General features: G+C 37.3%; 1 protein-coding gene across 10 annotated transcripts in view; it reads right to left on the bottom strand.

The window, feature by feature from the left end:
• BBOF1 (basal body orientation factor 1) overlaps nucleotides 1-11,885 on the bottom strand; it is a 62,672-nt gene that overhangs the window by 12,367 nt on the left and 38,420 nt on the right. For 6 of the 10 annotated variants that reach the window (XM_070593853.1, XM_070593851.1, XM_070593856.1 and 3 more), the window contains 5 exons: nucleotides 8,564-8,708; nucleotides 6,422-6,915; nucleotides 3,991-4,092; nucleotides 623-697; nucleotides 356-470 (listed from right to left, as the gene is read on the bottom strand). In XM_070593853.1, the coding sequence (XP_070449954.1) occupies nucleotides 356-470; nucleotides 623-697; nucleotides 3,991-4,092; nucleotides 6,422-6,915; nucleotides 8,564-8,708 (931 nt within the window). Of the gene's footprint in view, nucleotides 1-34; nucleotides 263-355; nucleotides 471-622; nucleotides 698-3,990; nucleotides 4,093-6,421; nucleotides 6,916-8,563; nucleotides 8,709-11,885 lie in introns of those variants that run through there. The other 4 variants (XM_070593854.1, XM_070593855.1, XM_070593860.1 and 1 more) reach the window with 2 other exon arrangements.

Raw genomic sequence — 11,885 nt, 5'->3', positions numbered from 1 at the left:
GCCCCCTAGCTTATAGTGACTCAGACTTCCCAGCTCCGTCCAATGCCAAGAGTTACTTGGTCATTATGTTTATTCTTACATAAAGATAGTACATATTTTGACTAGGCAGCATATTTCAAAAGGCAATTTATAGGTTTGCCACACAGTACAAATACACATTTGCATCAAGCATAATATGCCTTCCTTACTGTGAATATAGTTATAAAAATGTCCATGATCTCATACTAGTGTTATACTCATTTCACTGATCCCTGAAGAGCTCCTAGATAGAGAAAAGAACTGTGACTCAGCAAGAAGCTGCATATGGAAACGTAACAGTTACATGTATTGTTTGGGTAGACTACAGACTCCTTACCATGTCAGACTCTTGTGATCCTTTCTGAATGTTGGGTATCGTCAGTTCACCAGAAGAGTCTGAGACTGGCACTTGCTGGGTGATGAAGGTTTGATCTTGAAGCTTACATTCATCCCTGCAATAATGACAAAGTAACAAGCCTGTCAATAACCACACACACATGGAACTTGGTTCAGAACAATGGACTTAATTCTAGCACATATAAGATGTCCACAAGGAGCACTGTGATCAGGCTCATGTTCATTACTTTGTCAAGGGAAACCTTACCCACATTCCTCTGTTTCTCCATTGTCAGGAACAACATAGTCTGGAACTGGAGGCCTAGAACTCTGGCTGTATTTCCTGTGGTGGGTAAAAATTTAACAATGAGGCAGTATCTCCTTGTGCCCTGTATTTCAACTACACTTTTAAAGTACTAAATGAAATGCTTCTGTTGGATGGGCTTCTTATTTTCAAAAATGAGCTTTTACACACTCAATAGGCAGTATAATGTTAGGCAAGTTAATATAAACATATTCTCTTAAAGTTGAGACATTGAATTTAAGAAACAGAAACATTTATGGAGATGATCATGATGATACACAACAGCTATTAATTTAGGTGATGGGCAAGGTTGAACCTGAGTACTGACCAAAAATATGGCCAGAAGAATTCCCTTCCCACAAAAAGAACCTTAGAACACAGACAGGTTACCCAATGGAGATTGACTCAGTATGAAAATTTCTCCTTATACTTTGAAAAGTCCGATTTAAGAGCAGGAAATAAACATATCACCAATTCAATATTCTAATTGGAAAGTGAGCTTACCAGAGTTATAAAAAGTACACAAGGTTGATTTGCCAGCAGATAAAGACACATACTTCATTCCTAAAACTTCTCAATTAGATACATATGAAAGCAGCATAAACCCATTCAAAATCTGGCTATATTTAATAGTCTAATGATGCATTGGAAAAAAATGTACTTTAGATACTACTAGTGCCTGAGTTATAGCCAGAGTGGTTGCTGATGCACTAAAGAGTACAGTTTATTGGTTATACTCCTTTGACTTAGTTTAATCACAAAGAAAAATATTGTACTGTTGGATTCACAATCACATACAATCAACTGAACTCTTACCAACTTCCTAACTACTCCAGTTACCTTGGAAGAACTTTTATCATCTAATTCTTCCCCAGTCTGATTTGAGCTCTCTCATTTAATCTCGTCTTCATTTCAACATTTCACTATTCTATTCCTATCTTATCCTATCCTAACTTTATCTAGCCCTAGCATGAGATTCCAACAGGCTCAGACATCCTTCCATTGTGGCCAAGTTCAAGTTCATTGCTTTGGTGTGAAAGATTTCACTCAAATTCCTTTGTTTCTTCAGTGTTGAAAACAACACAGTGTGGAACTTGAGGCCTGTAACTGTGCTGTACTCTCCGGGATACAGAAAAGTTAATTCCCAATAAGAAAGACATTCAGTGCCTACAGTCCGATTCTACCTCCACCTCTTTAATAAAATTCTGGAAAGCTAACAGACCCAAAGGCATTTCAAAGTCCTCCATCTTTCATTTAGCCTATAATTCTTTAAACTCTTCTCTTTTCGTTGTACTCTCCTTTGTTCCCCTGTTCATTAATTGTGGTTATTCCTAAAGGTTCTAGCCTTGACCCTTTACTCGTCTACCTTCATCCACTCTCCGAAATTCAACTACCAATTTTCACTAAAGGAGCTCAAATCTCACTCCCTAAGCTCTCATCTGTACTCCAATCACTATTTACAAATACTTTAAGTATTTTCACTTCAATATGTTGCCATCATCTCCAAATCAACTCTGAAAATACTACTTTCTATTTCTTCTGCCTAGAAAGTTTTTCTTCCCCTCTTTTTCTTCTTATTTACCCTTTAGAGATCAGCTCAACCTTTTACTTCCTCAGAAACTTTCCTGATCTCCTCAGTTAGGTCAGATTCCCCTAAAGTAGGCCCTATTACCACTATATGACACTCCTCTGAGCCTATGTCATAGTTGTACTTTTATATTAATTTGTGTGATGATTTGAATAATGTTTTTCTTCCCATGTAGACCATAAACTCCCTGAGATTAGGAATGATGTCTTTATTTTCTCAACAATATATCCTCAATAAATAGTAGGCACTCAATATGTGTATGTTAAATGAATTAGTGGATGGATTAAATAAAATTTAAACTTTTCCCTCACACTGGCTTTCCAGATTTTTCATTTGTCTTTCATACTACCATTCTTTCATTTCTTAAGCTAAAAAGCTTAAACATTTACTCTCTTTTCTTTATTCCTTTTGTCCTGTTTCTCCTTTATTCCAAGTCCTGTTTCTCCTTCCTAAGTGCCTCTCAGTTTCTCCCCTGTATTCTAACTGCTCCCACTCTTGCCTAAATCCCTCACCACCGCATGCCCAGAGTAGTGCAGCAGCTTCTGCTGGTCCCCAACTCTATTTTTGTCCTCCAATCCATCATACATGTCACTGTGTTAGGTTAAGGTCAGCTCTGAGAACAATGACCTGTGAACCCTTCCAGTGAGAGAGTATGGCTTATTGCTCCTTGTATTCCTGCAAGGCAGAGAAGAAAAGTATGTTACACTACTCTAGAATCTACTAGCATAAGTTCGGGCTTTTCTGCATGGTTTTTAAGTCTCATCATAATTTAACCATATGAATTACATTTTATTTCTAATTGCTAATTACTAATTACTCTCTGGCATCACCAAATTTCCTCAAGCCAGGCAGTTTTTCCTCAATATTTCCTAAATACCCCACACCCATTCCTACCTCTGGGCGTTGGTTGTGCTGTTGACTAAGCACCTTGCCTGATGTGCCCTCCTCCCTCTCTCTACTCTCCTACTATCCTACAAGGCACCCCACAGAGTCACACTCTTTCAGTCTTACCTGGCTACTCTAGCCCATTAACATACTGTCTGACTCCAATTATACTTTATCTTGTGGCCTAATTTTTTTCCTTGTTATGTTTGGTTTTGTTTGGGCAACAAGATTGTAAGCTCTCTGAGATCAAAGGCAATATCTCTTAATTCTTTGAATCCCCATAGTACCTAACGTAGTACCAAGCACATGACAATCAATAAGTGGTTGATTTATTTTAGCCACTTTATAGTTTATTACCAGTGTTACAGTCCCTGATAAAACACAGTAGAGAAAAAAAGTGAAACTAATCATTACAAAGAACTATCTGGAATATCTGTGGATTTCTTTTCCTTTCCAGGTCTTTTTCCTGGTATTAGAGATTCTCTTGATTAATAATCAGCTTAACAATCATTTACTTATCTTTGCAGACCAACAAAATCTTAACAATTGTTAAGCTTCTCAGTTACCATTCATTTAGCTAAGCAATGTTGTACCTTCTTAGCAAAGCATTACCTTAAACATCTAAGATTAATCTTCTCTTTTCTCCTCCCTTTAATTTTAATTTATCTTTCACTTTTGTTCTCATTCATTCATCTCCCATTCTTTCTCTCTGGGAATTGCAGTAGCTAAGCAGTACAACCCTTGTATTTTTTGGTCCTTTCCCATTTCTTTAATTCTAAGTGAGAATAAATTCATTGTTCCTACATGGTTTCCAGGTTTGATAACAATTTGGTATTTCACCACAAAAACAGGGAGTTACCTAGGAACAAAACCATTCATTTTTGCAAAGAGCAATCTCAAGACTTTCTCTTTCTGCTCCCAGGTCAAATCTCTAATATCCACATTTCCTTGAATATCTGTCCTGGAAAATTTCCAAGAAAAAAAAAGAAAAGGAAAAATATGGTCAAAGTAAGCATCTCTTGTTTTTAAAAAAATACAAAATATGTAAACATGAGAAATTTCCAAACCATAACTGAATATTATGAGGTTTCCAAATGTAATGACTACAAAACAAACTGTGTCCATTACAAAATCATAAAGTTGAAAAGGATATCAATTTGCTAGCCAATCTGAAATGTTATGTAGTCATTAAAATGAAAATAAGAGAAACTATAACATGAAAAAAATTTTTGCTCAAATATTAAGCAATTAAGCAAAATAGAAAGTTGCAATATAACATTATGTATCCAGACACAAAGAAGGAACAAGAAAAAAACAGTTGTTTGGTGAGATTATTGATAAATTCCTTTTAACATTTCTTTTTGTATTAGATATTTTGCTATGAAAATAGAGTAACAAAAGGTAAATTAAGAAGATAACATATAATTTATATAGTCTATTTTCTTACCTCCAAATAAGGCTGCAGCTAAGCTTTCCAGGCAGGTCTTTATCTATACTATAACTTTCCCAAAGGATTTATAGTCTACTTGCTATTTACAAAAGCTGGCTGACATACAGATAGCGTATCGATGTTGTATAATGTAAGAAATATTTTTGTGGGGGCCAGCCCAGTGGCGCAGCGGTTAAGTTTGCAGGTTCTGCTTCTTGGCAGCCCGGGGTTCACTGGTTCAGATCCCGGGTATGGACATGGCACACTTGGCACACCATGCTGTGGTAGGCGTTCCACATATAAAGTAGAGGAAGATGGGCAGGGATGTTAGCTCAGGGCCAGGCTTCCTCAGCAAAAAGAGAAGGACTGGCAGTAGTTAGCTCAGGGCTAATCTTCCTCAAAAACAAAAAAAAAAGGAAAAGAAAAGAAATATTTTTGCATATAGGTCACCTGAGTTAGTTTTCTTTAAAAGTTTAGGTTTTGCCTTATGATCACCATATGCTTCAAATGTCCTTCCCCAATCTGCCTCTTAAGCAGATGACATATATTTTAACCATCAGCTCTGCCTTGCTGGTAGAGGCAATAGGAAACTGAGGTTAAGGTGATAAGTTTCTCAGTAGCAAAAATGTCACACAGAAGGCAGAATAGGAAGAGTCCAATTTCTGCAATGACAATGTGGAGAATCATTTTATGTCCTGTCCTCTGAAAATTTATATATCACTTAATATGCATTAGATAAAAAAGTGTAAAAGAAACTGCCTTATGTATGGTAGGGACTCAACTTGCTTGACATTAAATAAAAAAGAGAAAATTACAGAGAATCTCTTGGTAATAGAAGTGTTATTACAGACTTCTGCATATGGCAAGAAGGTAAAAAAATTATAGTACAGGCATTTTTGAAGAAGAATCTTACCTTTCAGAAGACACTCACCTTCCCAACAGCTATATAATTTTTTAAAACCTACACCTTAGTCCATGAAAAATAATTTAAAGCAAAAAGCATATTTGGAGGCACTCTTAATAAGATGTTAAGTACACAGTAGTAGAGAGTCCTTTAAAATTTCTTGAGTTAAGGTCTTTGAAGAATCTAATTGCATTGGAATATAAAACATAATTTTTTTCAGAATAATCTTTAAAATGCACTATAATTTAATCTATGGTTTATAGGAGGAAGCCTAATAGACAAAATTGCTATTCTGGAAAGAAGTAATCATTATATATAGTCTAAACTGTCTCAAGCATTCTGCTGCCTTCATCATAGTGGCAGCAGATCTCTAGAGTATATTCTGGAAACTTGTGGGGGCTTTTGGTTAATACAGGGATGGAGGTGGACACTACTGGGTGTCCTCCAATCCACGGAACAGTTCTGTACAAGAAAGAACTGGTACAAAGAATTGTTATATTGATTTTTTAAATTATATGTTTAGTTAGCTATTATTATCTATGAATTTCATTTCAGAATAGTAAAGGGAACAACACAAAATATTTGTGAAATTATGCTTATCAAAAATGTTTAACTTGAATCTAATCAAACCTTTATAACTAATTTACAGGAAACAAAGGAACATGTTAAAAGATATTACAGTGACATTATATGGAACAAATAATCTGATCTCTTTAACAAGTCTCTGTCACAAACAAAAAGGGGGCATCTACTAAGAATTTGTACTAAGCTCCACACACTATGCAAAGCATAGGGGTTACCAAGATGAATAAGTCAGTTCCTGTCCTCAAGTAACTTACTGAGTAATCTATTCATTACTTGGACATTATCAAGCCGAACGATTCAGGGTTCTTATTTTTCTAAAGAGCAGAAAAATACAGCAGCACAAAAGATAAAATATTAAAGCGTTATTAGTACCATTTCTCAGCCTCCATAAGATCCTGATTCACACTATTGGTGCTGTGCTCTCTGCCATCAAATGTTCGGATTTTGGGATATTCTGTTCTTCCTGCACATGCCTCTCTCATTTTAAAGTTGAAAGCAGCTTGTGCTACCTGTTTATAATGTATCCTGCTAAATAGGATCTGTTGCTTCACTTGGTGGAGAGCATCTAAAAAGAAACTTTCCACTTCTGTTCTCTCATCCAGTATGTTCTTGGCCAGCTTCTTCACTCGATTCATTTCCCTGTCCTTCATCTGAAGAAGTTGCTGCAGCTTGTCAATTTCAACCTGACCCGCTTGGTTCTCTATCTCTGCTTGTTGCTGCAGTTTTAAAACTTCAGACTCAAACTCTCTGGTCATACAACTTAGGGCAGTCTCCAAGCTTACCACCTTCTTCTGAAGAGTTTGGATTTGTGATCTCTGCTGGGTAAGTTGCATAATCTTTTCCTTAACCAACAGATCATTGATCTCCTAAAAACAGAAAGATGACAGAAGTGAAAGGTTTTTTTCATTTAATCAGTTCCAGAACTTAAAAGTTCCTCACAGGGAAGCCTGGTGGAACAGCGGTTAAGTGTACACGTTCCACTTCAGCAGTCCGGGATTTGCCAGTTTGGATCCTGGGTGCAGACACGGCACTGCTTGGCAAGCCTTGCTGTGGCAGGCGTCCCACATATAAAGTAGAGGAAGATGGGCACAGATGTTAGCTCACGGCCAGTCTTCCTCAGCAAAAAGAGGAGGATTGGCAGCAGATGTTAGCTCAGGGCTAATCTTCCTCAAAAAAAAAACCAAACAAAAAAACTTCCTCACTAATTTCCATTACTTCATAAGATTTGAGTTGATGCCAGGTTGAGATAGTGATATTTTTTTCTCTTATTTATTTACTTTTTAATTTTATTTATTTATTTGTTTGTTTGTTTGTTTGTTTGTTTTTTGAGGAAGATTAGCCCTAAGCTAAACCTCTTTTTGCTGAGGAAGACTGGCCCTGAGCTAACATCCGTGCCCACCTTCCTCTACTTTATATGTGGGACGCCTGCCACAGCATGCTTGCCAAGCGGTGCCATGTCCACACCTGGGATCTAAACCAGCAAACCCCCAGCCACTGAAGTGGAACATGCGAACTTAACCACTGTACCACAGGGCCGGCCCCAAGAGATGGTGATATTTTGATATTCTGTGTTTATGTAGAGAGAGTAAAAAACATCCTAGGGTCCTTTACTGGACTTGTGAGGACCACTGATTTTGCTAATTACGAAACTTTCCTTCCTCTAAAATTCTGAAAGTTTAAATGTTTTATATTATCAAAAGAGTAATTCCAAAATTAATGACTATGCACTAAAACATTAATTTAACAACTATATACTGGAAACTGGCACTCTGTTAGTTGCCTATCCCAATGTCAATTTTCCTTTTCTTCCTTAGTAATGAAATCCCAATTTTATTCAGTAAGGCAGTAAGTTCAGCTGAAAATTCCCAGTCTCCTTTGCAGTTCAGCATAGCTAGAAAACTAAGTTCTGGTCAATGAGATATAAGTAGAAATGTGTGTAGGACTTCCAGGAAGACCTCTAAAGGGAGCGGCATACATTTTTCCTTCTTGTCTTTCTTCTTTCCTGCTGTTTGAATAATGGTTAGAGCTCCAGCAGCTGCCATGGGCCATGAGGTGACTTTGAGGATTTAAGCCACATGTTGCAGAGTTAAGAAACCTGAGTGTCTGTTGACTTTGTGGCACTACCATTTGAGCTCTGGATTGCTTACCTCCACACTTCCTTTAGGTGAGCGAATAAACCCTTACATAGTGAGGCCATTATTGTCAGGGCTGTTACGCACAGCTGAACCTATTCCTATGGGATTCAGGGACCAAATCTAAGCAAAGAAAAATGAGTATTCTAAGGTATAGAGGATGGGAGTTATATTTATGTTTCTGGTATATTCTTTGCCAAGCCAATGCTTCTTATAAGTCATTCAGTAATTAATCTTTTCAGATAAGAAATGTACATCATCCAGACAGAAGAAAAATGGTCCCATTGTCTTTATGCATCATTATTATACTCAATTCTTAGTATTTACCAACCCAATCCTTAAAAAAAAAGATAAGAAACAAAGTGTAAATGAGAGTTGGAACCTTTTGATGTAACAGAAAATTCTGAGTCTCTTGCAACTTCTGGGAGTTTTTTTGTAGATCATCAGCTTCCTTTAGGTGGTATGCGAGAGCTTTCTGGAGATAAACATTCTCCTTAAAAACAGTTCTTCCAGCCTTGTTCAATTGCCTGAAATAGATAATAAGGTCTCAAAATACAGGCCTAATTTTTAGATATTACCAAACTAGAACAATGATTGCTTTATCTGTCGACATTAATGACAACCTGCAAGGTTGCTATTATTAACCTCGGGTTTTTTTATTATTATTATTATTTTTAAAGATTTTTTTTTTTTCCTTTTTCTCCCCAAAGCCTCCCGGTACATAGTTGTATATTCTTTGTTGTGGGTCCTTCTAGTTGTGGCATGTGGGACGCTGCCTCAGCATGGTTGGATGAGCAGTGCCATGTCCACGCCCAGGATTCGAACCAACAAAACACTGGGCCGCCTGCAGTGGAGCACGCAAACTTAACCACTCGGCCACGGAGCCAGCCCCAATTATTATTTTTTTTATTGAGTTAATGATAGGTTACAATCTTGTGAAAATTCAGTTGTACATTAATGTTTGTCAGTCATGTCGTAGGTGCACCACTTCACACTTTGTGCCCACCTCCCACCCCACCTTTCCCCTGGTAACCACTAATCTGTTCTCTTTGTCCACATTTTTAAATTCCTCATATGAGTGGAGTCACACAGAGATTATCCTTCTCTAACTGGCTTATTTCACTTAACATAATTGCCTCAAGGTCCTTCCATTTTATTGCAAATGGAATGATTTTGTTCTGTTTTGCAGCTGAGTAGTATTCCATTATATATATGTACCACATATTCTTTATCCAGTCATCTGTTGATGGGCACTTAGGTTGCTTCCACATCTTGGCTATTGTAAATAATGCTGCAATGAACATTGGGGTGCATAGGACTTTTGGAATTGCTGACTTCAAGCTCTTTGGATAGATACCCAGTAGTGGAATAGCTGGGTCGTATGGTAGTTCTATTTTTAATTTTTTGAGGAATCTCCATACTGTTTTCCATAGTGGCTGCACCAGTTTGCATTCCCACCAGCAGTGTATGAGGGTTCCTTTTCTCCACAACCTCTCCAACATTTGTTGCTATTAGTTTTAGATATTTTTGTCCTAATGGGTGTAAGGTGATATCTTAGTGTAGTTTTGATTTGCATTTCCCTGATGATCAGCAATGATGAGCATCTTTTCATGTGCCTATTGGCCATCAGTATATCTTCTTTGGAGAAATGTCTGTTCATGTCTCCAGCCCATTTTTTGATCAGGTTGTTTGATTTTCTGTTGTTGAGTTGTGAGAGTTCTTTATATATTATGGATATTAAGCCTTTGTCAGCTATATGACTTGCAAATATTTTTTCCCAGTTAGTGGGTTGTTTTTTTGTTTCAATCCTGTTTTCATTTGCCTTGAAGAAGCTCTTTAGTCTGATGAAGTCCCATTTGTTTATTCTTTCTATTGTTTCCCTTGTCTGAGAAGACATGATGTGCGAAAAGATCCTTTTAATACTGATGTCAAAGAGTGTACTGCCTACGTTTTCTTCCAGAAGCCTTATGGTTTCAGGTCTCACCTTTAGGTCTTTGATCCATTTTGAGTTTATTTTGGTGAATGGTGAAAAAGAATGGTCAATTTTCATTCTTTTACATGTGGCTTTCCAGTTTTCCCAGCACCATTTGTTGAAAAGACTTTCTTTTCTCCATTGTATGCCCTCAGCTCCTTTGTCGAAGATAAGCTGCCCATAGATGTGTGGTTTTATTTCTGGGCTTTCAATTCTGTTCCATTGATCTGTGCACCTGTTTTTGTACCAGTACCATGCTGTTTTGATTACTGTAGCTTTGTAGTATGTTTTGAAGTCAGGGATTGTGATGCCTCCTGTTTTGTTCTTTTTTCTCAGGATTGCTTTAGCACTTCGGGGTCTTTTGTTGCCCCATATGAATTTTAGGATTCTTTGTTCTAATTCTGTAAAGAATGTCATTGGGATTCTGATTGGGATGGCGTTGAATTTGTAGATTGCTTTAGGTAGAACGAACATTTTAACTATGTTTATTCTTCCAATCCATGTACATGGAATGTCTTTCCATCTCCTTATGTCATCATCCAATTCTCTCAGAAAGGCCTTGTAATTTTCATTATATAGGTCCCTCACTTCCTTAGTTAAATTTACCCCAAGGTATTTTATTCTTTTTGTTGCGATTGTGAATGGTATTGTATTCTTGAGTTCTTTTTCTGTTGGTTCATTACTGGAGTATACAAATGCTACTGATTTATGCAAATTGATTTTATACCCTGCAACTCTGCTGCAGTTGTTGATTACTTCTAACAGTTTTCCAATGGATTCTTTGGGGTTTTCTATATATAAGATCATGTCATCTGCAAACAGTGAGAGTTTCACTTCTTCCCTCCCTATTTGGATTCCTTTTATTCCTTTTTCTTGCCTGATTGCTCTGGCCAGGACCTCCAGTACTATGTTAAATAAGAGTGGTGATAGAGGGCATCCTTGTCTCGTTCCTGTTTTCAGGGGGATGGCGCTCAGTTTTTGCCCATTGAGTATGATGTTGGCTATGGGTTGGTCGTATATGGCCTTTATTATGCTGAGGTAGTTTCCTTCTATGCCCATTTTGTTCAGAGTTTTTATCATAAACGGCTGTTGGATCTTGTCAAATGCTTTCTCTGCATCTATTGAGATGATCATGTGGTTTTTATTCCTCAGTTTGTTGATGTGGTGTATCACGTTGATTGATTTGCGGATGTTGAACCATCCCTGTGTCCCTGGTACGAATCCCACCTGATCATGATGTATGATCCTTTAGGTGAATTGCTGAATTCTGGTTGCCAAAATTTTGTTAGAGAATTTTTGCATCTATGTTCATCAGTGATATTGGCCTGTAGTTCTCTTTTTTTGTGGTGTCCTTGTCAGGCTTTGATATCAGCGTGATGTTGGCCTCATAGAATGTGTTAGGAAGTGTTCCATCTCCCCTAATTTTTTGGAATAGCTTGAAAAAGATAAGTATTAAATCCTCTCTGAAAGTTTGGTAGAATTCCCCAGGGAAGCCATCTGGTCCTGGGGTTTTATTCTTTGGGATGTTTTTGATTGCTGTTTCAATCTCTTTCCTTGTGATTGGTCTGTTCAAATTGTCTGCTTCTTCTTGAGTGAGCTTTGGGAGGTTGTAGGAGTCCAAGAATTTATCCATTTCCTCTAGGTTCTCCATTTTGTTGGCATATAGTTTTTCATAGTATTCTCTTATAATCCGTTGTATTTCTGCAGAGTCTGTTGTTATTTCTCCTCTTTC

The sequence above is a fragment of the Equus przewalskii genome, chromosome 25 (genome assembly GCF_037783145.1).
Source record: "Equus przewalskii isolate Varuska chromosome 25, EquPr2, whole genome shotgun sequence".
Taxonomy (NCBI): Eukaryota; Metazoa; Chordata; class Mammalia; order Perissodactyla; family Equidae; genus Equus; species Equus przewalskii.
Note: the sequence above shows the minus strand (reverse complement) of the source record. Positions and strands in the feature narration are given on the sequence as shown.